We start from the raw sequence: 27,782 nt of genomic DNA on the forward strand, positions 1-27,782 counted from the left end.
TAAGGAGTTTATAGGGATTCTGTCTGGGCCAATGCTGGAAATGTACACTCACTCCAATATGCATGAATGCCTACCATTCCGTCATTCTCATACAGGCCCATCTCTCTGTTAAACTAAGACTTTAAGATTCTGTCTAAGCTTTTGGTGCTGAGATCGGAGAAAGTGTTGCCCTATATTGTCAAAGAGGACCAGACAGGGTCGTAGGTCTTCTAATAATATTAGAAGGTTCCTGAATATGATCCAAGCATGTCAGCAATGATCAGTCCAAGGATTGGTGATTTTCTTAGGTGCAGAGAAAGCATTTAACTGAATGGAATGGCCATATCTCTTTTATGTCTTAGAGCGGTTTAGGTTGGGTGGGGTCTTTGCTAGGTGGGTGGAGGTTTTATATCACCACCCTCTGGCCGCTGTATTCATCAACTGGGTGATGTCTGGGAACTTTAGGATTGGTAGGGGTAGTCATCAAGACTGCCCTCTCCCACCGTTGTTGTTTACATTGGTGATCGAGCCGCTGGCAGAGGCCATTCGTCAGAATGTCCACATAACCGCTCTGGAAGTGGGATCGATGGTACACAAGATTACACCATTTGCGGATGATGTCCTTCTGTTTTTATTGGAACCGATGACCTCCGTACCCCATCTGATACAATGTATCAATTCATTTGGGGCTATTTCAGGATATAAGATCAACTTTGCAGAGTCAAAGGCTATGTCTTTGGGGGACCTCAAAGGTGTGCCAGAGGTTGAAGGTGGCCCTCGGTTCCCCTTTAAGTGGTCACGGTTGGGGTTCCAATACCTAGGTATCTTTATTACTCCCATGTTTTTTCAGTTATTTCGGACTAATTTTGCTCACCTGCTCGACCATATTAGGCGGCATCTTCAGAGATGGGAGGCTCTTCCAATTTTGTGGCTGGGCTGAATAGCTCTTATAAAGATGAATGTCCTTCCTCGTTTGCTTTATCCCATGCGTATGCTCCGTACAATGTTTCCCAGGTCAACGTTGCAGAGACTTATGGATTGGTTTAGTTACTTTGTCTGGCATTGTGGGCAGCCCCTCATCAAACTTACTAGATTGCAGTTGCCTCAAGGATGGGAAGGACTTGATTTCTCAGACATCAGGAGGTATCAATTGAGATGCATGCTGTCCTTTGTGTGATTGAGCAGGTAACGACTCAGGCTCAATATGGCTGGATATCAAGGCCTCCCAGGCAAAGTGTCCTCTTATTAACCTGTTGTTCATGGATAAGATGAGGACAGTTATGGACTACTGTTGGAACCACATTGTTATTAATATGGTCAAGACATGGAGGGTGATGCATCAGAGTGAGGGTTGCTTATCAAGACTTCGCCACTCACTCCCATAGTTGGTATGCCAGGGTTCCGACCAGGGATGATGAACTCAGGGTTTAAACTTTGGGCAGCGAGAGGAATTTCCGGTTTGGGAGACTTTTTTGAGGGGGAGGTTATGATGTCTTTTGAGCAACTGAGCCGCAAATGCAGGTTGCCCAGTAGAGATCTTTTCTGTTTTTTTCAGGTTAGGGATTTCATCCAGAAGACAACGTTTCTTACTAAGCCCTATAAGCCCAATACAGGGAGGTTGTTGCTACGTCACAGAAGCACCCTTTCGGTTAGTGCCCTCTATCCCCTTCCTGGGTGCCAGGGCCTAGCAGGATATTAACTGGTTATGTGAGGTTTGGGAGCAAGAGCTAGGAGTGGAGATCTTTTCTGAAACATGGGAGGACATATGGGAGAACGTGAGAAAGATCTCAATTTGTAATAGGATATGTGCTACACAGTTAGAAGTTCTGCACTGGGTTCATTTGGCACCAGGTCGTCTAGCTAAATTTGAAAAATGGGCATCTCCAGTGTGCCCCAAATGTAAAATAAGTGTAGGTACTCTTACCCATTGCTTCTGGAAATGCCACAGACTCCATGTTTATTGGAGCGCTGTGGCGGGAGATGGAGAGGGTATTGAGGACCAAAGTTAAAGTAGACCTGATATCCCTCCTCCTAGTTCTACTGAATCTATCATCTTTAAATGGGCATGGGAAGAAACGATTTAATATTCTTACTTACTGTGCATAGAAGAATATTCTGATGAATTGGGTGTCTGAGAACCTACCAGGCTTGATGGGATGGCAGAAATTAATTATGGAGCACATTCCCAATGATTTTTTTCTAAATATGGTGCACCACACAACAGACCTTTTTTATAAGACATGGCAGCCCTTTTTGAGTTATTTGGACACAGATCTGTCTGCTATCTTAATTAGGGCATTTGTTTAACCAGGATGGTTAGGTTTTGAGAGCCCTGGGCCATGGAGGGTGTCTCCTGAGTTAATATGGGTATATATACAACACTCCCATTTTTTTTTTGTTTGGGAACTTTGCACCGAGCATTGTTATTTTGTGTTCTTGTGTGTTCTTTTGTTGTTGTTTTTTTGTTTTATTAGTCATTTACTTATTTATTGGTGTTGTTTTGCACAGTGTTTGGTTTTGTTTTATAGGGTAGGTTAGTAGTTAGTAGACAGCAGTTGTATTGTAATTTGCATTTTTTATTATACTTGCATTTGTTATATTTTCAATAAATTTATATTTTCATAAAGTCAAAAAAAAGCTTTTTTTGCTAAGAAACATTTACAAAAAAAATCGTCTAAATGTGTATTCTTCCTACCAAAGTGCACAACCTCCCACTTTTCCACAATGTATATGCCACTTCTTTGCCCACTCTTAGTTTATCCAAGTCCTTCTGCAGCCTCCCTGCATTTTCAACATCACCTGTCCATCATCTTTCTTTGTGTCATCTACAAACCTAGCAACAATGCCCTCCGTTCCTTTATCCAGATCATTATTGTATGACATGTATAGCTATGGTCCCAACATTGACTCCTGTGGAATCCACTACTCACAGGCTACCACGCTGCAAAAGATCCCTTTATTCCCACTCTCTCCCTTCTACCAGTCAGGCAATCCTCTTTCCATACCAGTACCTTGCCCCTAACACTATGGGCTCGCTCTTATTTAGCAGCCTCCTGTGTGTCATCTTAGAACAAAGAACAAAGAAAATTTACAACCCAGGAACAGGGCCTTCGGCCCTCCAAGCCTGAGCCGATCCAAATGTACTGTCTAAAGCTGTCGGTCAATTCCTAAGCATTTGTATCCCTCTGCTCCCACCTTCTTATGCATCTGTCCAGATGCATCTTAAATGAATCTACCTCTACCACCTCTGCTGGCAACGTGTTCCAGACGCCCACCACCCTCTGTGTGAAGTACTTGCCGCGTGTATCCCCCTTAAACTTTCCACCTCTCACTTTGAAACCGTGATCTCTCGTTATTGAATGCTTAACCCTGGGAAAAAGCTTGTCTCTGTCCACCCTGTCTATATCCTTCATGATTTTGTAAACCTCAATCAGGTCCCCCCTCAATCTCCTTTTTTCTAGTGAAAATAAACCTAACCTACTCAACCTCTCTTCATAGCTAGCACCTTCCATACCAGGCAACATCCTCGTAAACCTTCTCTGCACCCTCTCCAAAGCGTCCACATCATTTTGGTAATGTGGCAACCAGAACTGTACACACTATTCTAAATGCAGCCAAACCAATGGCATGTACAATTTTAACATAACTTGCCAGCTCTTGTACTCAATACCCCGTCCAATGAAGGCAAGCATACTATATGCCTTCTTGACACTCTATCCACCTGTGCAGCAACCTTCAGAGTACAATGGACCTGCACTCCCAGATCTCTCTGCCCATCAACTTTTCCCAAGGTTCTTCCATTCATTGTATAATTTGCTGTAGAATTAGTCTTGCCTAAATGCATCTCCTCACATTTGTCAGGATTGAAAGCTATCTGCCACTTTTCCGCCCAACTCTCCAGTCTATCTATATCCTCCTGTATTCTCTGACAGTCCCTTTTGCTTTCTGCTACTCCACCAATCTTCGTGTCATCTGCAAACTTGCTGATCATACCAACAGTGCCCTCTTCTAGATCACTTATGTAAATTACAAACAACAGTGGCCCCAATACTGACCCCTGTAGAACACCACTGGTCACCTTTCTCCATTTTGAGAAACTCCCTCTCTGTCTCCTGTTTCTCAACCAGTTCTTTATCCACCTAGCTAGAACACCCTGCACACCATGTGACTTCACTTTCTCCATTAGTCTACAATGGGGAACCTTATCGAACGCCTTACTGAAGTCCATGTATATGACATCAACAGCTCTTCCTTCATCTAACAACTTGGTCACTTCCTCAAAGAACTTTTTAAGCTGGTAAGGCACAATCTCCCCTGCACAAAACCATGTTGCCTATCACTGATAAGCTCATTCTTTTCTAAATATAAATAGATCCTATCTCTCAGTACCCTCTCCAGCAACTTTCCCACCACTGTCATCAGGCTCACTGGTCTGTAGTTACCCAGAATATCCCTACTACCCTTCTTGTACAGGGGGACAACATGAGCAACCTTCCAGTCCTCCGGCACCTCACCTGTATTTAAGAATGCCACAAAGATATCTGTCAGGGCCCCAGCTATTTCCTCTCTCACGTCCATCAGCAACGTGGGATAGATCCCATCCGGTCCTGGGGATTTGTCCACCTTAATAACCTCTAGCCTACCCAATACATCTTCCCTATTTATGTCAACGTGATCCAGACTAATCAAACTTCTATCTCTAATCTCAAGATTCATCATGTTCCCCTCCTCAGTGAACACTGATGCAAAGTAATCATTCAGAATCTCACCCATTCTCTCAGGTTTGGCACACAGCCTTCCTTTATTATCTTTTAGTGGACCAATCCTTTCTCGAGTTACTCACTTGCTTCTTATATAAGAATAAAATGCTTTGGGATTTTCCTTAATTCTGCTTGCAAAAGCTATTTCATTACCTCTTTTCACCCGCTTGATTCCTTGTTTAAGACTTGTCCTACTCTTCCGATATTCCTCCAGGGCCCATTCTGTTCTTAGCTGCCTAGACCTTATGTATGCTTCCCTTTTCCTCTTGGTTAGTCGTACAATTTCTCCTGTCATCCACGGTTCACGAATCTTGCCCTTCCTATCCTTTGCCTTCAATGGGACATGCCTATCTTTGAAAGCCTCCCACATCTCAAATGTGGACTTCCCTTGTCAAAAGTCAAAAGGGGGACAGAAACAAACTTGCATAACTACTTTTAACAATTTAATATGGCCATTTTAAAAAAAAAAGAGCTCTGGAGTCTGTTCCTAAGTTTGTATTGGAAAAGTAGAGAAATTGAGTTAAACTTGTACAGAATCTTCCTTAGAATATACTTGAAGTACTCAGATAGTTTTTGTCTCAGATTTTAATGTCTCCAGCTCTGTAAGAATGGAGGTGGGTCAAGGAAATTATAGTCTGAGTTTGGGAGCCTTTTTTAAAGTTAAGTTTGAAAGGCTTTACCCATGCCATCCATTCTCTTTCTTTTTCCATACCTTTTTCATTCCCTCCTCTATGTCCATTTGCCCACCTTAGACTATGCACAGAACTAATGATAATATCAATAGCAAACCCTGAAATGCTGAAGAAATGAAACATCTATTCACATGCCAGGTTTAGAAAAAAAAAATACTATTTTTTAAAGCCAGTAAAAGTGTTGATCAAATAGAGCCTTTCATATTGGCAGTAAAGCAGCTTTCCTTCAGTTTACGTTCTCTTCACCATATTAATGCCTGTATGTTTATTTGGAGAATATTTGTGGGTGGCACGGTGGCACAGTGGTTAGCACTGCTGCCTCACAGCGCCTGAGACCCGGGTTCAATTCCCGCCTCAGGCGACTGACTGTGTGGAGTTTGCACATTCTCCCCGTGTCTGCGTGGGTTTCCTCCGGGTGCTCCAGTTTCCTCCCACAGTCCAAAGATGTGCAGGTCAGGTGAATTGGCCATGCTAAATTACACCGTAGTGTTAGGTAAGGGGTAAATGCAGGGGTATGGGTGGGTTGCGCTTCAGCGGGTCGGTGTGGACTTGTTGGGCCGAAGGGCCTGTTTCCACACTGTAATGTAATCTACTAATCTACTAATCTAAAAAACCAAACACAAAATGATTAACTCACTATTACCTCAAAGGTATCAGTCCATCAAAGCAAACACTAAACTGCCACCTATCAAAAATTGAACCCCTGCAGAGTTAATCCATTTGGGCTTTGGAGCCCAACTAAGCATTCGTAATGACTCCATTTGGAGAAACAGATGTCTGACCAACTGTATCTATTGACTGTGTTCTCAATTCGAGCTACCCACCTTAGATACAAAAAATCTAGCTCCTAGCCTCCATCTTGTAGAAAGGACATAAAGGTACTAAAGAAAGTATTTTTTAAAAACTTTAATAGGATGAGCAATTGTAACTATCAGGAAATATTGAACAAGTTGGGGCTGATCCAGAAAAGAAAACAGTGAGAAGTGATGTGATTGAGGTCATTTAGGTTTTGAAAGAGTTTTATAGGATAGGCATAAATGACATGTTTCCACTTGTAGGGGAGACTGTAATGAGGGGTAATAGATGGTGATTATTAATAAATTCATATGAAATGTTTTTATCTAGTGGTGGTTAGCATGTGCAATTTACTACCATGTGAAGGGGTTATAGTGACATGTATAAATACAGAAATCTCTGCACACAGGCATTAAGTAACATCTCATAGCAAAGGCAGTAAACAATTAGAATATCTTCACTTTTCTGTTTAAAGTACAGATTAACTATTTCCTTAGCCAAACTATTTCAATGCAGTTTGACACTGCATCCAATAGACTTCTCAAAAGGATTTAGTTTTACAAAAAATCCAAATTGCTTTTGTGATGAAAGATGTGGTATTCTTTTTGTTCCTGGAATGTGGTGTTGCTGGCTGGGCTAGCATTCATTGCCAATCCGTACTTACCCTTGTAGTGAGTGACTTGCAGGCCATTTCAGAGAGAGGTTCAGTGTCAGCCACATTGCAATGGGTCTGGAGTCACATGTAGCCAGACCATGTAAAATGGTAAATTTCCTTTTCTAAATGACATTAATAAAACAGATGGGTTATTACAACAACCAACAGTGATTACATGGTTGCCCTTTGGTTAGCTTTTAATTTCAGTTTTTATTATTGAATTCGAATTTCACTAATTGCCTTGGCAGTATTAGAACTTCAGTCCTCAGAATGTTAGCCTGGATTCTGGATTAATAGTCCATATTACCATTATGCCATCTTTTTGTTTTAGAGTTTGGATTTCAAACTAGTGGATGTTCACTTATCTTTGTGAAGGAGTTTAAAAATTAACTTGATCAGTCTTCCTGGAACAAGGATTTTAATCCAGTGTGTGTCAAGGAGAACAGGTGGCTGCAGATACACATGGAATGTTAATTGAAGTTTGATTATATTATGGGAGTTTATGATAGCAGAGGGAGAACAGTAAGCCATCAATTTAGCAGAAGCAAGTTTTTTAAAAAAAATTTAGTTCAAAGGAGACCTGACTAGAGTCAGAAGCAAGTATAGTCTGTCTAAGAAAGGGAGTTATTGAAATCAGTTAAGGATACAAGTTAATACAAGACAAAGGATGTATTTTGAGACTTCCAGACTAGCACTGATTAGTAAGAAATCTGGAGATTATTATAAGACTTAGAAATTCTAAGCATTCAGTTGGGTGCATGATCAAGAAAAGATGATTTTGCAGCTCATGGGACTGGAACTGAGAAGGAACAATTAAGTCAATCAGACAGATTTGTTAGGGAAGGAAAATTCCCTCTGATTTTGATTAACTGTAAATTGAAGGTGTATAGGAGTAGATTAGATTTTGTTTTGCCGTGTATCTTGAAATTTTACAAACTGTGTAAAATGTAATATTTTTTAAAAATTATTTTTATTTCTTTTGTGTAATAAATTTGTTATTGTTGAAACTAAATCTACAGCCTGGCATATTTATGTTTCAGTGAAAGACTGCCGTATTAAATTAATTTTTTTTTAAAAGATTCATCTGTTTTTGGACCTGACTTCTCCTGTAGTAACTTCAGCTGGGATCATAAAGCTTTATAGAATTTTAACATGATACTGAAATAAAATCTCCAGAGCAGTGGCTGTTTTAAATATAAATGTAAACAGGCCAAAGGAAGAGGTGAGATCATTTATAACTATGATTGAATACTGTTGTGAATGTATATTTACTCAACCATAACATGTTACTAATAGTTGGTACTAAAATTTTTCCTATACTATTCAAGATCAATATTTTAATATTTACAATCTTTATTTTATTATAACTTTTGTTTGGCAGGGTCACATGGAGGGTGAAGTATGGGGTTTAGATGTACATCCCCATTTACCCATCTGTGCTACTGTTAGTGATGACAAAACCCTGCGAATTTGGGATCTCTCCCCAAGCCACTGTATGCTTGCTGTCCGTAAACTAAAGAAAAGTAAGTAAGAAAGCAATGTCAGTTAACCTCATTATGAAACTTATTAATTCTCCATTATTCTATATTATTGCATATTTTAAACTATCTTGTAATTAGCTAAGCACTGTAACCATATCTACCTTGGAACTCACCTTACATTGAATTAAATAATACCTTTATTGTTAGCTTCTTTAAAATGTTACTCACAAAACCATACTAGAATTTAATACAAATAATGTCATTGAGATAATGTAGAAGCAAGTATTTCAGAAGCATTTTAAGAGAATCCTTGTAGGACAGGTTTTCTTCTCACCTGCTTTTCTCTGCTTCTGATTGAAACACCTTGGCCAAAGTGTGTTCTGCTTTCCAATCTGAAATGTACTGCAACAAACCTTGGTCAGAAATGTGATCTGGGGACCTACCCTGTTTATTCTTGTGTTATTTCATTATTATTACTAAACTCCTATTTTCTAAATTAATTATAAAATTTCTGCTTGAAAAAGGTTTTATTTCTTCCTATTGTAATCTGCTTTTGTTGACAAAAGAAAAATGTGTCTTGTTTTGGTTTGTGAAAGATGTATAGAAATAGCTGGAAAGCATTACACTGTGAGATTTGAAATTTATTCATTAAAAAGAAATGATTTCTCTGCCATTTGAACTTCTGTTTATTTGAATGCTCCATTCACTCAGAACAATTAACTTTCTAGCATTATCTGGAATCAACGGATTAGTGAACTGCTCATGTTGGTGTTAGACCTCCACAGTGGCTGCTTTGCTGATTTGAATGAATGAATGAATTAGCTTTATTGTCACATGTACTCAAATGAGTGCAGTGAAAAGTTTATAGGTAACACATTTGTAGACGGAGGCAGAAAAGCTATTGCAAGGCCTAAAGAATGCCTCCCATCAAAACATGATCTATTTGCCTATACGTCAGTCACTTTAAGATTCTTATACAGAAGTAGGGAGATAAAAAATAGAGTTAGTTGTATGTGAATGTGGAGAGGTTTGCCAAATGATGAACATCCCTAGAAAACCTTCCACTACCAGAGCCATGCAGCCCTGAAGATCTGAGAGTTTTGAACTCTTGAACTCAGACCCTCTAGGGAGAGCTAAGAGTGAAGATGTAGCATTACATCAAGGTGATGATTGGTGAATTCCATCCTGCCTCGAATGGCATGTAGACGAACAATTTCAAGGCCTTCTCCAAATTCTTTGCCAGTAGCTATATGTTGTTTCACTTGTCTCACAAAGTTGATATGAGACCAGCAAAATTTTATCCACCCCACCTTTATTTTATGGGAAAGATCTTGGACAAACCAATTGCTGACGTAATTTAGCTAACTGTCGACAAATCTTGGTGTTGCTTCATGCAAAATTAATTCTACTTGTCCATTGATCAATTCCTGTCTCAACACTTAGAAGAGTTGCTCTGAAAGCCACATCCAAGTGGCAACATGACCTGAGTATTATAAATGTTGAACATACATTTGGCATTTCTAATCAATAATTCTGAGAAGGATTTTATTTGTGAAATACTGTAAGCTAATGACAGTTTCAAGAAAAATTATAAATTGAACATCAGAAGTAAGCTTTCTATTCATGAAATACACTGGACAGTACATTTTGAGTAGGGGAAAGAGAAGAATATACCAGTGCTTGCACCTTTTGATAGAGAGTGCAAATCACAAGTAGGCCAAGCAGCAAAGTAATGTAAATGATTCTGGCTAACATTTATAAGAATGAGAAGATCAAAATTATTTCCATCTTAACCTGGAAAGTGCCAGCAGAATAATATAGTACACTTGTAAGACCTCTGCCTGTCATATTAGGGTTTATAATGTGATTTATCTTTGACCATGTGATATATTGTTTCATTAAATTTGCTATTATAGTGTTGGATGAGCCAGCACTGAATAAAGTAGAAATTCATTTCAGGTTCTGGCATAATGTATGGACAAAGGAGGTGTTTACTGACAGATAAAGTCATGTAGGCGAAAGTGAGGACTGCAGATGCTGGAGATTACTGTTGAAGGGCAAAAGCCCTTCATCAGGAAGGGATTCATCACTTCCTGATGAAGGACTTTTGCCCGAAGCATCGGTTTTCCTGCTCCTCAGATGCTGCCTGACCTGCTATGCTTTTCCGGTACTATACTCTCCACTGATAAAGTAATGTAACTGGAATAATTGTTTGTAAAATGTTGTATTAGTCTTTTTAAGAATGCTTTAAGTTATGATGCATATCAATTGCAAATAGATTTCAAACATGGTGTGTTATGAAAAAGCAACATTTAGCAATTATACTAATACAATGTCAATGTTGTCATAATTATAGGTGGCAGGTGTTGTTGTTTCTCTCCTGATGGCAAATCACTTGCAGTTGGCCTAAATGATGGAAGTTTCTTGATTGTTAATTCAGACACTCTTGAAGATCTTGTTTCCTTCCATCATAGAAAAGAGCATATTTCGGATATTAAGTTTTCCCCTGGTATGTAGGTTAAGTTTAAAACAATTTTTATTGAATCAATTCTTCTGCTTTCTTTGAAAATTAGTCAGTTTTTATTAAAAATAGAAAGGATTTAAATTATTGTAACTTTCCCTTGCACAGTGTGACAAATTTTACCATCTGAAAAACACAGCTTAAAATATCCACATATCAGAAATGTTTGTAATTGTTCAGAAAACAAACTAACAGTTATATTTCAAACATTAGAAACATTTAAATGTTTTAGTACAGTTTTTCAATTCTTTTTGGAGTTGGTGGAATGGTGATGTCAGTGTCAGAAAATAAAATACTTAATCATTTTGTCCACCCAGTGTGCTCATTCATTTGCCTGAACTTCGTGGTCAGTTGTTCAGTACGCCTTCATGAAGAATTTTGCATTGAAACTAGTGATGGTTAGAGAGCTAAATTAGCATGACACCCTGCATAAGCAAACAGCTGCTACTTTCTAAGGCAATGAGAATCCACTCCTTTATCATTGCTATGTTTTCAATTCCCACATCGCATATTAACCACCTTACTGACAAGTCTGCCAATTAATACTGAATTATATTTGCCCATTAGTAACTCAAAAGAGAATGGCTAGGCTCATTTTACCCAATCAGAATGTGATTGAACAAACTCCAAACGTCAGCAAAACTTAAAGTTCATTATTTCTATTTACTATTGAGAAAAATCATGTGCTGTTCATGATGACATTTGAACGGCATAATGCATCAGCTGGTCAAAAGTAGTTGCTTTTGCACACCCTCTAAATAATTACACACCTGGGCTGAGTCTGCGGCTTCAAAGTGTAGTTGTTTAATACCAATTCTCGAGTTTGAGTTGATCATGATTTGTGATAGTACTTATTTTCCTGGGGCTTCTTATTCCTTTATTGCTTGCCCTTTCCTTTAAACTCATTATACCATCAATAGTGGGCACTTTCTTTCAAATATTTCTTGAAGGATAATAAATGGTATTGAAATAGAAGTCAAGTATCAACACTTTTACTAACATTTGTACAAATAATATTGTTCATATTTATTCAAAATAATAGAAAAAGTAAGACTAAGTTTTTTTTATTGCACACTATTTAAATAGTTATCAAAAGCATGTGTAATGATATGCTTTATGAATAAACTAACTTGTTTCCCTTATACTTCCTACGTGTTCATCCATCTACATTCATGAAACCTGAGGTAGATAGGTCATGAACAGTGCCATCGATGCCATCAGCAAATATTCCTTGGTTATGTAATGTTCTGTCCATTCCAAAGGTGACTCAATCAAGAATGTGACATCCACAACCAAATGTTAGTTTAGAGTGGGATCCAAATATGTCTTTCACTAGATAAAATGCAGAACAACTTTGCGATGATACTGGGGATCCCATAAACTGGTGATTTTGCTTCTATGTCTCTTTTTAGTGTGGTTAGCAAAGCATGTAGGATCTTGTGCTTCATAACTGGAGGTGTTGGGTAGAAAAGTAAGTCATGCTGGAACTTCATAAAGCTTTGGTTAGCTCAAAACACAGTATTATATATAGTTATTTTCACCACATTTCAGGAATAATGCAAGGGGTATAGGAGATTTACCAGAATGGTTCCTGGGATATCATTTATATATGGGTGGCACGGTGGATCAGTGGTTAGCACTGCTGCTTCACAGCACCAGGGTCCCAGGTTCGATTCCAGCCTCGGGTGGCTGTCTGTGTGGAGTTTGCACATTCTCCCCGTGCCTGTGTGGGATTCCTCCCACAGTCCAAAGATGTGCAAGTTGCCCATAGAGTTAGGTGCATTAGTCAGAAGGAATTGGGTCTGGGTCTTCGGAGGGTCGGTGTGGACTGGTTGGGCTGAGGGGTCTGTTTCCACATTGTAGGTAATCTAATCTCATATTCCTATCCAAATCATTTAGGAATGGTTAGTAAGTTTGCATATTACACCAAAATTGGTGTAGTGGGCAGTGAAGAAAGTACAATGGGACCTTGATGAATTGGGCCAATGGGCCAAGGAATATATATGAGGCATTGCATTTTGGAAAGGCAAATCAGGGCAGGACTTATATACTTAATGTTAGGCGGGTCCTGGAGAGTATTGCTGAACAAACAGACCTTTGGGTGCAGGTTCACAGTTCCTTTAAGGTGGTGTCACAGGTAGATACGGTAGTGAAGATGATGTTTGGTATGCTTGCCCTTATTAGTCAGTGCATTGAATGTAGGAGCTGGGGTGTCATGTTGTGGCTGGTTAGGCCACTTCTGGAATACTACATTGAGTCTGCTCTCCCTGCTACAGGAAAGATGTTGTGAAATTTGAAAGAGTTCAGAAAAGATTTACAAGGATGTTGCCAGGGTTGGAGAGTTTGAGCTATAGATTAGATTAGATTACATTACATTGTGGAAACAGGCCCTTCGGCCCAACAAGTCCACACCAACCCACCGAAGCGCAGCCCACCCATACCCCTACATTTACCCCTTACCTAACACTACAGGCAATTTAGCATGGCCAATTCACCTAACCTGCCCTAACCTGCACATCTTTGGACTGTGGGAGGAAACCGGAGCACCCGGAGGTAACCCACGCAGACACGGGGAGAACATGCAAACTCCACACAGTCAGTCGCCTGAGGCGGGAATTGAACCCGGGTCTCCGGCGCTGTGAGGCAGCAGTGGTAACAACTGTGCCACCGTGCCGCCCATGGGAGAAGCTGAACAGGCTTGGGGCTATTTTCCCTGGAGCATTGGAGGTTGAGGGGTGACCTTATAGAGATTTATAAAATCATGAGGGGTATGGATAGGGTGAATAGACAAGATCTTTTTCCTAGGGTAGTGTAGTCCAAAACTAGAGGAAATAGGTTTAAGGTGAGAGGGGAAATATTTAAAAGGGATCCAAGGGGCAAACTTTTCACGCAACATGTAGTGTGTGTATGGAGTGAGCTGCCAGAGGAAGTGCGAGAGGTTGGTACAATTAAAACTTTGAAAAAGCATCTAGATGGTTACATGAATAGGAAGGGTTGAGAGGGATATGGGCCAAATGCTAGCAAATGGGACTAGGTTAAATTTGGATATCTGGTTGGCATGGATGAGTTGGACTAAAGGGTCTGTTTCCGTGCTTTACAACTGTGACTCTACGACAAGAGATTTTAGATGTAACCTTAAGTTGGAGAAACCAGGATTGTTCTTTTCCGAGCAGAGGACAGTGAGGGGAGATTTCATAGAAGTGTATAAGATTATAACAGGATTTAATAAAATAACCCAAGGAAAATCATTTCTCTTTAGCTATGATACTAGGAAATGTAGATTTAAGACTTTGAAAAAGAGATACAAAGTGTATGTGAGGAAGTACTTTTTATTTTTTACAAAGCAAGGCCTGGAATTTATTGACTATGAGAGTAGTGGAAGCAAAAACAATCACTGATTTAAAAAAAAATTGGATGAGCACTTGAGGGAAGTAAGCTTGCAGGGCTAGGAGTGTGGAGAAGGGCAATGGGACTAACTGAATTACTCTTGAGAAAACCAGACTTACTTAATGAGCTGAGTTGCCTCTTTCGATGTTTTCATGACTATATTGGGTTTAATGAATGTGATTTCCAATTCAGTGCCAAAGTATGTATAAATTCTCTTTCATTCATTACATGAAATAATTTGTAGTTTTAAAATTTCAGGTTCTGGAAAGTACTTAGCTGTTGCATCTCATGATAATTTTGTAGACATCTATAATATAATGAGTAGTAAACGAGTTGGGATTTGCAAAGGAGCTTCCAGCTATATAACACATTTGGACTGGGACAAAAGAGGTACGTGTGTTTATCTGTCTACCTTTAACTTGAAAAGGAAAATATATATAAACACATACAATTAAAAAATGCTTTTCTTGGAATTGCTTGTTTGCCACCACTGTAGATTTAATCAAATTCTATTTGGCAAATGTGATTTCTGCCATTCCTCCAGTAAAGTTGCAGCTGTGAGAAGATTTCTTGTCTTTGTCAAATTCTTGTCCAGTTGACTGCCCTCTGTGCTTTTGATCATGTTGTTCAAAAAGTAAGAATTTTAACTTTTTGTTGAGGTGTTTTTGATACCTAATTGACAGAACTGATTTTACTGCTGGATGTGCCAACATGTTTGAGCTATTCTTGGTGTGTCATCTTTTGTTAATAAAACATTTCCTAATTGAGTTATTCTAAAGAGATCACATTATCAAACGAAATATTAATAGAGAGTCTTGAGATAAATTGGCATTTGCACTAACCAATTGAACAATAGGTGCTCAGTGCAATCAGAACAGCAGATCAAATGCCATGAATTTTTCATTCCTACGTTCTGCAACTAATGTTATGCTAGCATGCTTTTTAAGATGTCGATCAAATGTTCATTGTACTGGAAGAAAAAAAACATTTGCCTCAAAAAGTCTTGGTCTATTTCATTTTCACAGCTTCAACCAAAACTTTACCAGATGAAAATGTTCTTGCTGTGCATGGCGGTAAATCTATTGATGAACAAAGCATGCTGTATCTTGTCCCTGTTTAACTAACTTTTCCAACATTATGTGGAAAAGGCCAAAGGAAAATTTGACAACCAAATATAGAAATATCTTTGGACACTTTATCACAAAGTTAAATTGAATTTCATGGTTCATTACAATTTACAAAAATGATGGAATTGAACAACAGCTAGTGTCCTATTAGCATCAGTAAAAAGTAATGTAATAAGGTTCTGCATGCAGTTCAGCTACAGGCAAAGTAATGATACAAAGTCAGCATTTTGGTCATTTAATTTTCTTTAGTCAGCATGGAAAGTAGAAATTGACAATATTGCTGACTATGAAAATGAGAATAAAAATTGATTCTGGTAGTGTAGAATATATGTGGAACTGGTTGGACAAGATGTTTTGAGTTCTATGGTGTTCAAACATGTGTTTTCATTGCAGTGAAATGTGGGTTATAAAAAAGTTGAAGACAAATACAATACAGTATATAGTTAGAATGATTCCTTACATGGATAGTCATATTGCCAGGATTTTCAATTACCCAAGGAGTAGGCACATTTTGAAAGCAGTTAACAGTCACTGAGCACTGATGCTTTCAAAGTGTGTGGGTAGGCAAGGTAGGAACCCACATTTAACAGCTTGTCAAGCTCTTTGGTAAACTTGTTAATGGGAAGGGAAAGGAAGGAAGGTATTTTCATTGTGTAAATTCCAAAGCTAACAAGTCTGGTGCATGTTAGTGTACTGTTGTGTAGTTCAGTACAGGGAGCAGTAAGCAATCTTTTCAAGAAAACGCTTTGCCGTTTAGAGAATTTTGTCTCAGGTTGGTTACAGTAACTTTTATTTGGCCATTTGGGTAATCCTCTGTGCAGTGAAGCTGCTCCTCCTGTGATGTCCTGCCTCCTCTCTTCCACTAAACAGGGGCAGGCCATATTATGCTGCCAACTGCCTTTGATGATCATGCTCTGCAGGCAGCTCCAAATTCTTGGCAGAATTTGATGCCACTAACTGTGCTGAGCTTGACCCTTTTAGATACTTATATTTGAAGCTTGTGCTATTTGAGTGATACATGTGGGGTTTGGATCTGGAAATTGTTTGTGTGTTAAATTTACAACCTCTGATTAAAAATCATTTGATTCATCAGATCCAAGTTGAATTAATGGAATCTATGACTACAGAGGAAAACACCAACATAGATTGTTGGGATACAATACCTTTTTTCGGTGTTGCAATAATGTACTTTCTGTTAAATTCTCACTAGTTGGTGACAGAAGGCTGAAAGATGTGAACAAGACTTCTTCAATGGGAGGGAATGTGCTGTGGGCTGCATGGGAAAGGGAAGAAAATGATATTGCTTAGTGAATGGAATTTGGGATATATTGAGGGTGAAGCTTGCTGTGGGAAAGCAGAACCACATCATAGGTTCTGACTATGGGACCCAGGAAAATGGCCAGAGTGCTGACCACAGACAGATTAGGTATGGATATTGAAGTAGAGGAATGGGTATTTTACATACAACCAGTCTGTAGACAACCAGGTCCATTTGCTAGGCAGCAGCCTATTGACTGATAGGAACCAGTGAAGGAGGTAGCTAATCACGGGGCTTGATAAGTGGGATATAATATTTTAGTTTGCTTTGTTTTGTCTTCTCACAAACCATATACACTGATATCTCCCTCAAACAATAAAGTTGAATCTTTTATCCTAAATAAGGGCCCAACTACTAGTTTACTATTGCAAACCCTTAATTTTAGCCACTTAGGTGCTAAAATGAACACCTCCACTGATTTCTTGATCTAGAAGTCCCTGGATAAGTTCAACAATGTCCTGTTATCAATTGTAAAGAACTTAAAATGAGTAAACGTTCCTCTTGGTACATTTGTGACACTGGCCATGCTTATGGCCTATGAGAGGGAGAACATTATTCTTGGACCAAATGGTGATTAGTTTTGCAATTGAATGGAACCAAAAATACTGTATATGTAACCTATCGTGTGATCTCAGTGTGAGACTGAGGTTATGCAGACAAGCTTTAGGGTGCCTCTGGCTTGTTTCCTTCTCTGAAATCAAATCATTTTCTGTTTTCTTTCTAATCAATCCAGTTTGTTGAAGTTGAGGATTAGTGGAAAACTTACTGATGTTGAGCAAAAACATGTTTTGCTATTCAACAGGAAAGCTTTTGCAAGTTAATACTGGTGCTAAGGAACAGTTATTCTTTGAAGCTCCTCGTGGGAAACCTCAGATTATAAATAATGCAGAGGTAAGATGTAATGGCCCAAAGTCTACTGGACGGGGCAGGTGTGTTAAATGTTTTCCTTCACAATATAGCTGAATACACTTTGTGCTAGAAGTGCAAGCTGATGGTGAGGTTAATGAGTATATGGAACCCTGGTGAACAATGCAATTGAAAGAACCAAAACAGTAATTGCTGGAGAAACTCAGCAGGTCTGGCAGCATCTGTGGAGAGAAAGCAGAGTTAACATCTTGGGTCCAGTGACTTTGAATATTCTGAAGAAGGATCACTGGACCAGAAACATTAACTCTGATTTCTGTCCACAGCTTTGCTGCCAGACCTGCTGAGTTTCTCCAGCAATTTCTGGTTCTGTTTCAGATTTCCAGCATCCACAGTTCTTTTGCCTTTTTTGTTTAATGACAGTCTTTCTCACCAACAATGGAGAATTTAGAATTGAGAACAAAAACAAATATGTGACTGAGAAGCAAATTTGATGGATCAGAATCCAAATCAGGCACAGAAAAGAGAAGAGATTTTAAAAAAGACAAAGCGGAAATAAGAAATACTTTGAAAATTTATATCATTTAAAATTCTCTAGCATCAATTTGCTATCGTGGGAATGAGAATTCAGTTTCTATTGGAGAAACAGAGTGCTGGAGAAACATAGCAGCTCTGGCAGCATCTGTAGAGAGAAAACAAAGTTAACATTTCGAGTCCAGTGACCCTTTGTCAGACTGACATCACTGGACTTGGAACATTAATTCTGTTTTCTCTCCACAAGTGCTGCCAAACCTGGTGTGTTTTTGTTTAAGGCTTTCCAGCATCCGCAATTCTTAGTGTTTACCTCAGTACGACCGGGCGGTACAGTGGCTCAGTGGTTAGCACTGCTGCTTCACAGCGCCAGGGACTCAGGTTTGAGTCCCACCTGGGGCGACTGTCTATGTAGAGAGTTTGCACATTCTCCCGTGTCTGCATGGGTTTCCTCTGGGTGCTCCAGTTTCTTCCCACAATTCAAACATGTGCAGGTTCGGTGAATTGGCTATGCTAAATTGCCCATGGTGTTGGGTGTGTTAGTAAGGGGTAAATATAGGGTAGGGGAATGGGTTTGAGTGGGTTACTCTTCGGAGGGTCGGTGTGGACTTGTTGGGCACCTATGCCAATTACCAGTTCTAACATTTTGTGAAGAATTTAATTGGCAATGAATATGCAAATGTAGTAATATCTTGAAATTCATGGGGAAGTTGAGGGCAAGCTATCATTCTTGTGAGGTTGGTGGCAGTATGGAGCAAACAGTTCAGTAACTTAATTACAATTTGTAATTAAGAGGGCATTTCTTCCTTACCATAAATTTATGTATTAATAATGACATGCGAATTAATCCTACTGTTATTTTGGTGCAAATTCTGGGCTTTTAGTAAGCTGACCTGTTTTATAAGGTTTGTAGAAACTATTAAAAATAAATTAGCACAAAACAAACTAAAAATAAGATATTTTATCTTTTTCAAATTACTTCAAGTTTGACGAACTTTAATTGGGCAACAAAGCCTAACTCTAGTATTCAAACAATTATTTCAAAGGATGAGGAGACAGTCTTGAAAGGAGTAAAATGCAGTATATTATTTTTAAATCTTTTTTTAGATCAAACTTGTTGCAATTAGTGCACTTTATCACAACAATGGACTTACTTTTCAGGTGGACAAGATAGATTGGACCTCTTGGACATGTGTCTTGGGTACTTCGTGTGAAGGTATCTGGCCCATGGTAAGCGAGGTCACAGATGTTTCTGCATCCTGTCTTACTAGTAACAAAAAGGTGCTTGTTACAGGGGATGACTTTGGATTTGTGAAGTTGTTCCGATACCCAGTGAAGGTAATTGCACTTTCATTTTTACTTTGATTGTTAGAATAGTGTGTTTTTGTGCAAGTTGTATTTAATAAATGAAAACAGGAAAAATATAAGCAATTAAGTTATTAGTGCTTTGCTTGAGTGGAATTAATTATTGTTTTTATGTAAAATAAGCAAGTGAGGTTTGTTGTCACTTATCTTTTGAAAATAAACCAGCATTTCTGAATGAAGAGTAATGGTCAGTAAGTCCTTTTTCGTTTGCTGGTTATTTATCAGCTGTCCTACCAAAAAATCGATTTTGGTAATTCATCAAGATTAATTGAGACTGTGGCATACTTGTTTAAATACTTTATAGCCATTATTGACAGACACTTGTCATTATAAATGTTAATCAAAGTATTTTTAATTTGTTTTCTCTTTGAATTAAGGGCAAATATGGGAAATTCAAAAGATATGTGGCTCACAGCACACATGTTACCAATGTACGTTGGACACATGACGATGGTTTGCTTGTTACAGTTGGGGGACCAGACACAACAGTGATGATTTGGACGCATGAGTTGGAGGGGTACAAGCAAGCCATTCAATATGATAGTGAAGAGTCTGATTTTGATTCGGATGAAGATGGAGGTAGGTATTATTTATATTTTTTAAAACATCAGATTCATTCATATGCACCTAAACAAGGAAGTAAGAAACACAGTCAATAGCTGAAGAAGAGTCATATTGGACTCAAAATATTAACTGTTTCTCTCACTACAGAAGGTGGCCAAGCAAGTTGAAACAGTTGTTAAGAAGGATTACAGCCTTATAGGATCTTTGGGTTTATAAATAGAGGCATAGAGTACAAAAGTAAGGAAGTGAGGTGACACCTCTACAAATCATTGAGTGTACCACGTTTACAGTATTGTATTCAGTTCAGGGCACCTTATTTAAGGAAGGATGTTAAAGTCCTGGAAAGATTGCCGGGGACATTCATAGAGTCATAGAGATGTACAGCATGGAAACAGACTCTTCGGTCCAACCTGTCCATGCTGACCAGATATCCCAACCCATTCTAGTCCCACCTGCCAGCACCCAGCCCATATCCCTCCAAACCCTTCCTATTCATATACTCATCCAAATGCCTTTTAAATGTTTCAATTGTACCAGCCTCAACCACTTCCTCTGGCAGCTCATTCCATACATGTACCACCCTCTGTGTGAAAAGGTTGCCCCTTAGGTCTCTTTTATATCTTTCCCCGCGCGCCCTAAACCTATGCCCTCTAGGTCTGGACTCCCCGACCCCAGGGAAAAGACTTTATCTATTTATCCTATCCATGCCCCTCTATAATTTTGTAAACCTCTATTAGGTCACCCCTCAACCTCCGACACTCCAGGAAAATCAACCCCAGCCTGTTCTGCATCTCCCTATAGCTCAAATCCTCCAACCCTGGCAACATCCTTGTAAATCTTTTCTGAACCCTTTCAAGTTTCACAACATCATTCTGAGAGGATGGAGACAAGAATTGCACACAATATTCCAACAGTGGCCTAACCAATGTCCTGTACAGCCGCAACGTGACCTCCCAACTCCTGTACTCAATACTCTTGACCAATAAAAAAAGGATACCAAACGCTTTCTACCTACCTGTGACTCCACTTGCAAGGAGCTATGAACCTGCACTCCGAGGTCTCTTTGTTCAGCAACACTTCCGAGGACCTTACCATTAAGTGTATACATCCTGCTAAGATTTGCTTTCCCAAAATGCAGCACCTCGCATTTATCTGAATTAAGCTCCATCTGCCACTTCTCAGCCCATCGGCCCATCTGGTTGTAATCTGAGGTAACCCTCTTCGCTGTCCACTATAACTCCAATTTTGGTGTCATCTGCAAACTTACTAACTGTACCTCTTATGCTCACATCCAAATCATTTATGTAAATGACAAAAAGTATTGGGCCCAGCACTGATCCTGTGGTATTCCACTGGTCACAGACCTCCAGTCTGAAAAACAACCCTCCACCACCACCCTCTGTCTTCTGCCTTTGAGCCAGTTCTATATCCAAATGGCTAGTTCTCTCTGTATTCCGTGAGATCTAACCTTGCTAACTAATTTCCTATGGGGAACCTTGTCGAACGTCTTACTGAAGTCCATATAGATCACATCTACAGCTCTGCCCTCCTCAATCCTCTTTGTCCCTTCTTCAAAAAAACTCAATCAAGTTTGTGAGACATGATTTCCCATGCACGAAGCCATGTTGACTATCCCTCTTCAGTCTTTGCCTTTCCAAATATATGTACATCCTGTCCCTCCGGATTCTCTCCAACAACTTGCCCACCACCGACATCAGGCTCACTGGTCTATAGTTTCCTGGCTTGTCCTTACCACCCTTCTTAAACAGTGACACCATGTTTGCCAACCTCCAGTCTTCCAGCACCTTATCTGTGACTATCGATGATACAAATATCTCAGCAAGAGGCCCAGCAATCACTTCACTAGCTTCCCACAGAGTTCTAGGATACACCTGATCAGGTCCTGGGGATTTATCCACCTTTATGCGTTTCAAGACATCCAGCATTTCCTCCTCTATAATATGGACATTTTGCAAGGTATCACCATCTAATTCCCTATAGTCTATATCTTCCACATCCTTTTCCACAGTAAGTACTGATGCAAAATACTCATTTAGTATCTCCCGTATATTCTGTGGCTCCACACAAAGGCCACCTTACTGATCTTTGAGGGGCCCTATTCTCTCCCTAGTTACCCTTTTGACCTTAACGTATTTGTACAAACCCTTTGGATTCTCCTTAATTCTATTTGCCAAAGCTATCCCAATTTCCCTTTTTGCCCTCCTGATTTCCCTCTTAAGTATACTCCTACTGCCTTTACACTCTTCTAAGGATTCACTTGATCTATCCTGTCTATACTTTACATATGCTTCCTTCTTTTTCTTAGTGAAACCCTCAATTTCTTTAGTCATCCAGCATTCCCTATACCTATCAGCCTTTCCTTTCACCCTAACAGGAATATACTTTCTCTGGATTCTTGTTATCTCATTCCTGATGGCTTCCCATTTTCCAGCCGTCCCTTTACCTGTGAATATCTACCCCCAATCAGTTTTTGAAAGTTCTTGCCTAATACCATCAAAATTAACCTTTCTCCAATTTAGACCTTCAACTTTTAGATGTGGTCTATCCTTTTCCATCACTATTTTAAATGTAATGGAATTATGGCGCTCCCCCACTGATACCTCAGTCTCCTGCCCTGCCTTATTCACTAGATTGGTACCATGAGTGAGGGATTTTAAATACACGGAAAGGTTAGTGAAATTAGGCTTATTCTCCTTGGAGCAGGGAAAAGTAAGAGGTGACCTTATTGAGGTGTTCAAAGTTACTAACAATATTGATGGGACATAAAAGGTTACTTTGTCTCTGCTAGTTGATATGTCAGTAACTGTAGGGTCACAATTTCATTGATTATCAGCTAGATAGTTATGAATGAGCTGATGAGAAACTTCTTTACTCGGAATTGGTTACGATTTGGGAAGTGCTGCCCAGGAAAGTGATGGGGTGGATTTAAAGGAGGTTTCAAGAGAGAGCTGGATATATATTTGAAAGTGAACTTAGAGGTAAACAGAGATACAGCTGGAGAATGGGACTAGGTGGGTAACTCTTTTGGGAGTGGGCGCAGTGGGTCAAATGGCCTCCTTTTGTACTGTAAAATTCTGTTATTTTATATTGCAGCCCTGCTGAGTTTCTCCAGCATTTACACTTTTTAATTTCATACTTCCAGCATCTGCGGTATTTATATTTTATGACCAAAGCTTTGGTATAGTTTCTTTGTGTTTTTTTGGTCAAATTAAATGTCCCTAATGTTCTCTAATCAACCCCTTTCTTTTTCACAATATTAAAGCTATGAATTAAGGTTTTGCAATCCTTCAGCAATTCACAATTCAATCCATTAAAAATTAATGGATTAGCACCTTTGTTCAAATAAAAATAAATCATGTATAAGCAAGTTGATGTATTTGTTTCTAAAATTGCAATGAAATTTTATTCCATTCCATTCTAAATGCTGCCAGGTTTCTATGACCTTTTTGATTAAATGAGTGTTTGGACACCTTGACAGGTATTGTGAGGGAACAACATCCCCTAAAATGCAGATAATTAGCGCATAGAGATGTGAAATAAACACATGGTCCAGAAAAGCAAATTTTGTTAGGATTCACTACTTCAATGAATTACCCACAACCTTTAACCATACCTACGTTAAAATTATTAAAAATAAAACAGTAGTCCTTTTTCTTAAGTTGCTGAGTCATCTGCTGTATTTGGAAGGAGACCTGTAATTAAAGTTTGCCATATATTGAGTCAACTTCGTCTGAATTAGCTTCTTCCTATATTTTGCATCTGGATAGGAACTCTAGTAAATAGGAACAACATTATCAAAATAACTGCGCCTTTGTGAAATACATTTGGAAGGTAAGTTGTAACGAGTGATGTTCCATAGGGATCAGTATTGGGATCTCAACATTTTAGGGTTCATTTAAATTACTTGGATAAAGGCATCAATGGTATGGTTGCTAAATTTATTGATGGCATAAATAGGTAGGAAAGTGAGATGTAAAAAGGACATAAGGTGGTGACAAAGGGATATAGGTTCGCTAGTTGAGTGAGCAAAGACCTGGCAAATGGAGGAAGATGTGGAAAAATGTGAAATGCAAGAAAAATAAAATAAAAGCATCCAAATGAATAATAAGGAGTTCTGAGATACAGAGAGATCTGGTTGTCCTAATGCATGAAATATAAGGTTAGTCTGCAGGTACAGAAAATAGTTAGGAACTCTGATAGATTGTTATTGCTCATTGCAAAGGGTCAATAAAAACAAATGTAGGGAGATTATGCTTCACAGGCATTAATGAGCACACATCTGGAGTACTGAGCACAAGATTTATTTAAGCAAGATGTAAATACATTGGAAGCAGTTCAGAGAAGGTTTACTAGACTAATGCCTGGAATGGTTAGGTTATCTTATTAAAAAGGTCAGACAGACTAGCTTGATGTGCAGGTGCTGGTGTTGAACTGGGGTGGACAAAGTTAAAAATCACCAGTTTATAGTCCAACAGGTTTATTTGGAAGTACAAGCTTTTGGAGCACTGCTCTTTCGTCAGGTAGCTAGTGGGGCAGGATCATAGGGCACAAAATTTATAATAAAAGATTGAAGTGTCATAGAACTGATGCAATGTATTGAACAAACCTGGATTGCTGTTAAGTCGTTAATCACTTAGAATGGGGATGCAGGTTTTGATTGATTTATATGTAAATCCCAGAACTACTTTCGAGTCAGAGTCCTGAGTTAACTTAAGGTTTTAGAAGTATTTAAAAAAAGGTGACATCTCAGCTCAGACAATGCATTGAAGTTGTGAGATTAGAGTCTGTCTGTATCCCACTCTTGAGTCAGACTGGTCCTATTAGCAAAATAGGAATTTATATTGACTGCCTATAGATTGTATGCTTTTTGAACAAAATAGAATGTGAGTATGATCGTGTCTAAGAGTGTGTGTGTGTGTGTGAGAGTGAGTGTGAGGGTGTATAGCATAGTGTGGTCACCTATAGTGTGACATGAATCCAAGACTAGACTTGAATCCACTGAAGTTCAGAAGAGTGGGTGGTGACTTCATTGAAACATAAGATCCTGAAGAGGCTTGACAAAGTACATGTGGAAAGGATGTTTTCTCTTGTGGGAGAAACTCAGGGTCACCATTTTTAAAAAAGGGGTGTCCAATTTGAAACAGAGATACTGAGAATATTTTTTCTCACATAGGATCACAAGTTTTTGGAACTCTGTTCTGAAAATGGTCATGGAAAAAGTCTTCAAATATTTTTACAGTGGAGGAAACAATGTTTCAATATTTTTGTGCTGGATGTGGATAGATCCTTGATAAGAAAGGGTTGAAAAGTTATCAGTGTAGGAGGGATTTATGCAGTACTTAGATCAACCATGACCTTATTGAACAACCGAGCAGGCCTTACATGTACTCTGATCCAATTAAAAGAAAAAAATAGTAGTTCAAGTAGTGATTTTCAGGCATTGTCCCTTTGGATTAAATATTGCATCAATCATCATACATTTTTAGTAATTGATGATTAATCCAAAAAGAGTAAAATTACACTTAGCACCTTAATATTTTTAAATGATTGTTTTCTTCCTAGTTTAAATTTCTTGACTTTTGCATGAGTCGTTATAAAGATTAATGTGCATTAGCCATTAATACATAATATTTATTGTTGTAGGTTATGACAGTGATGTTACCCGGGAAAATGAAATCAATTACACCATTAGGGCCTTAACCACAAGTCTTCGTCCGATGTCTGGAATCAAGCCTCACTTACAGCAAAAAGAACCTTCTCAAGAAGAAAGGTACTTATAGCGAAAAGAAAATTTGAGTTTCCATAAAGACAGCATTTTAATTCATATGGATTATAGTTTTTGGAAGGTTTTGGTACTTGAGCAAAACTTTTACAAAACTTGAGTAAGTTATCAGTAAGAGTGTTCATAAATTTTTGCATCAAGTTAGTATGTACACTGCAATAATGTTTTCCAGTATTATTTCAAGTTTCCAGGCATAGGATTCAAATTTATTAAATGGATTTACTGGTGGTTTCTGAAATTTAGTGAAATCTGGACATTATAATCATTTTTCTTGGAAAATATGCCAACAATTTATCTAATTTGTCAGCTACTTCAGGAAAAGGTCTCATTTTAGGCCTTTTTAGATGTACATTGTTATGCTGGCATTAACAGTTATCATAGGTAAAAAGGTAAAAGGCATTCCTGATGAAGGGCTTTTGCCCGAAACGTCGATTTTGCTGAAGCTCCTCGGATGCTGCCTGAACTGCTGTGCTCTTCCAGCACCATTGATCCAGTTAACAGTTATCATGGCAACAATAAAATTCCACATAACATCAGCACTAACTTGATTATTGTAGATTAATCAGATGAAGTTAAACTCTACACTTTAATTCAGTTTATTTGCTCCTCTTGCCCAGTTTTAAAAAATGTTTCATTCTCAATTTCTGACAATGGAAATTTAATATAATTTTACTTGGTGCTTTGTATAGTAATTCCATAAATCAGTTTCACTGTAGAAAAATAATATTTGTTATTTCAATTATTACTTTACCACTGCTGCAAAGTTTTCAATTATTGTCAAGTTTTACAATTTCTTTATTTAGTTTTGTCTACATTACCAACTTGAGATGATACTTTAGACATGAACAGTTCAATTCTTGAATGACCAGCTAAATGATCCACATCAACAGTATGGTTTATTTCTTCTTAACATTTACTTCTCCGTCATTAATCATAAATGTTGGTTCAGTTGAGATTATAAGGTTGAGAAATCCAGCTCCAGAATGCTGCAGGAGTCAATACTATGGACTCCATTTGTGCTCTAAGTGGGATGAAATATATGGTATGCCCATCCTGCTCAAGTGCACATGCCATGTATGTAGCAAAAGCTTCCAGGTCATGATATTGAAAAGTTATTCTGGATGACTTGATGCACACATTTCAAACTTGGATTGTATGGGTTCACAGAATGCATTTGCTTGTCACACTTAAATAAATATACATGCAGTTGTATGAGGGAGCTGCCACTAAAGTTATTTAAGTGATTTGCCATCAAACTTGCAGATAAGAGCTTTCAACTAACTTCAGCTATTGCAAAGCTTGAGGGAATACTATTGGGTGTTTTGGCAGCAATTGTGATGGGCTGGTGGATTTGGCAATAAATGTTACTGCACACATAGAAGGAGGGTAGAGACATTGGTGATCTGCACATGAGAATATAGGGACAGGAGTAGGCCATTCAGCATCTTGAGCCTGTTCTGCCATTCAGTGAGATCATGACTTATCTGTGACGTAATTCAATGTCCCTGTCTTTGGCCCATATCCCTTAATATATTTGCTGAACAAAAATGTATCTATTTATTGGCCACACAAATACTTGCGGCAGATATTGGACAAGCATATCATGGAGAAAGAGTAAATGTTGTGTGACATTTGAGCTAGACTTTTCCATGTTCCCTGACAATTACAGGAAGTGTCTGATAGCCCAATTCATGCCCCCATCATCTTGGCAAGTATCTTCTTCAGTGCTATCCTGCATGGCACCCAATCAAAGTCTTTATTTGAAAATCAATGAGGTGGCACACAGACTATCCTCTCCCATACGTGCTAAGGAACTCATTACATGCTGACCACATGTGAACTCAAAGATACTTGCAGTGCTAACATTGGAACAAATGCCTGTGAACCTCAGATAAAGTGCAAAGGAATATGGGAGTAGCAGTCCAAACCCAGTGAACTTG

General features: G+C 38.7%; 1 protein-coding gene across 2 annotated transcripts in view; it reads left to right on the forward strand.

The window, feature by feature from the left end:
- The window catches only part of LOC122553479 (echinoderm microtubule-associated protein-like 5), a 220,286-nt gene that overhangs the window by 127,149 nt on the left and 65,355 nt on the right, over positions 1-27,782 (forward strand). For both annotated transcript variants that reach the window (XM_043697282.2, XM_043697284.2), the window contains exons 21-27: positions 8,263-8,404; positions 10,719-10,871; positions 14,529-14,660; positions 17,518-17,606; positions 19,272-19,448; positions 19,853-20,054; positions 25,704-25,830. In XM_043697282.2, coding sequence (XP_043553217.2) covers positions 8,263-8,404; positions 10,719-10,871; positions 14,529-14,660; positions 17,518-17,606; positions 19,272-19,448; positions 19,853-20,054; positions 25,704-25,830 — 1,022 coding nt within the window. The remainder of the gene's footprint in view (positions 1-8,262; positions 8,405-10,718; positions 10,872-14,528; positions 14,661-17,517; positions 17,607-19,271; positions 19,449-19,852; positions 20,055-25,703; positions 25,831-27,782) is intronic.

Source organism: Chiloscyllium plagiosum, unplaced genomic scaffold, assembly GCF_037043375.1.
Source record: "Chiloscyllium plagiosum isolate Xiang-an unplaced genomic scaffold, Cpla_swu_hap1 HiC_scaffold_8, whole genome shotgun sequence".
Classification (NCBI taxonomy): Eukaryota; Metazoa; Chordata; class Chondrichthyes; order Orectolobiformes; family Hemiscylliidae; genus Chiloscyllium; species Chiloscyllium plagiosum.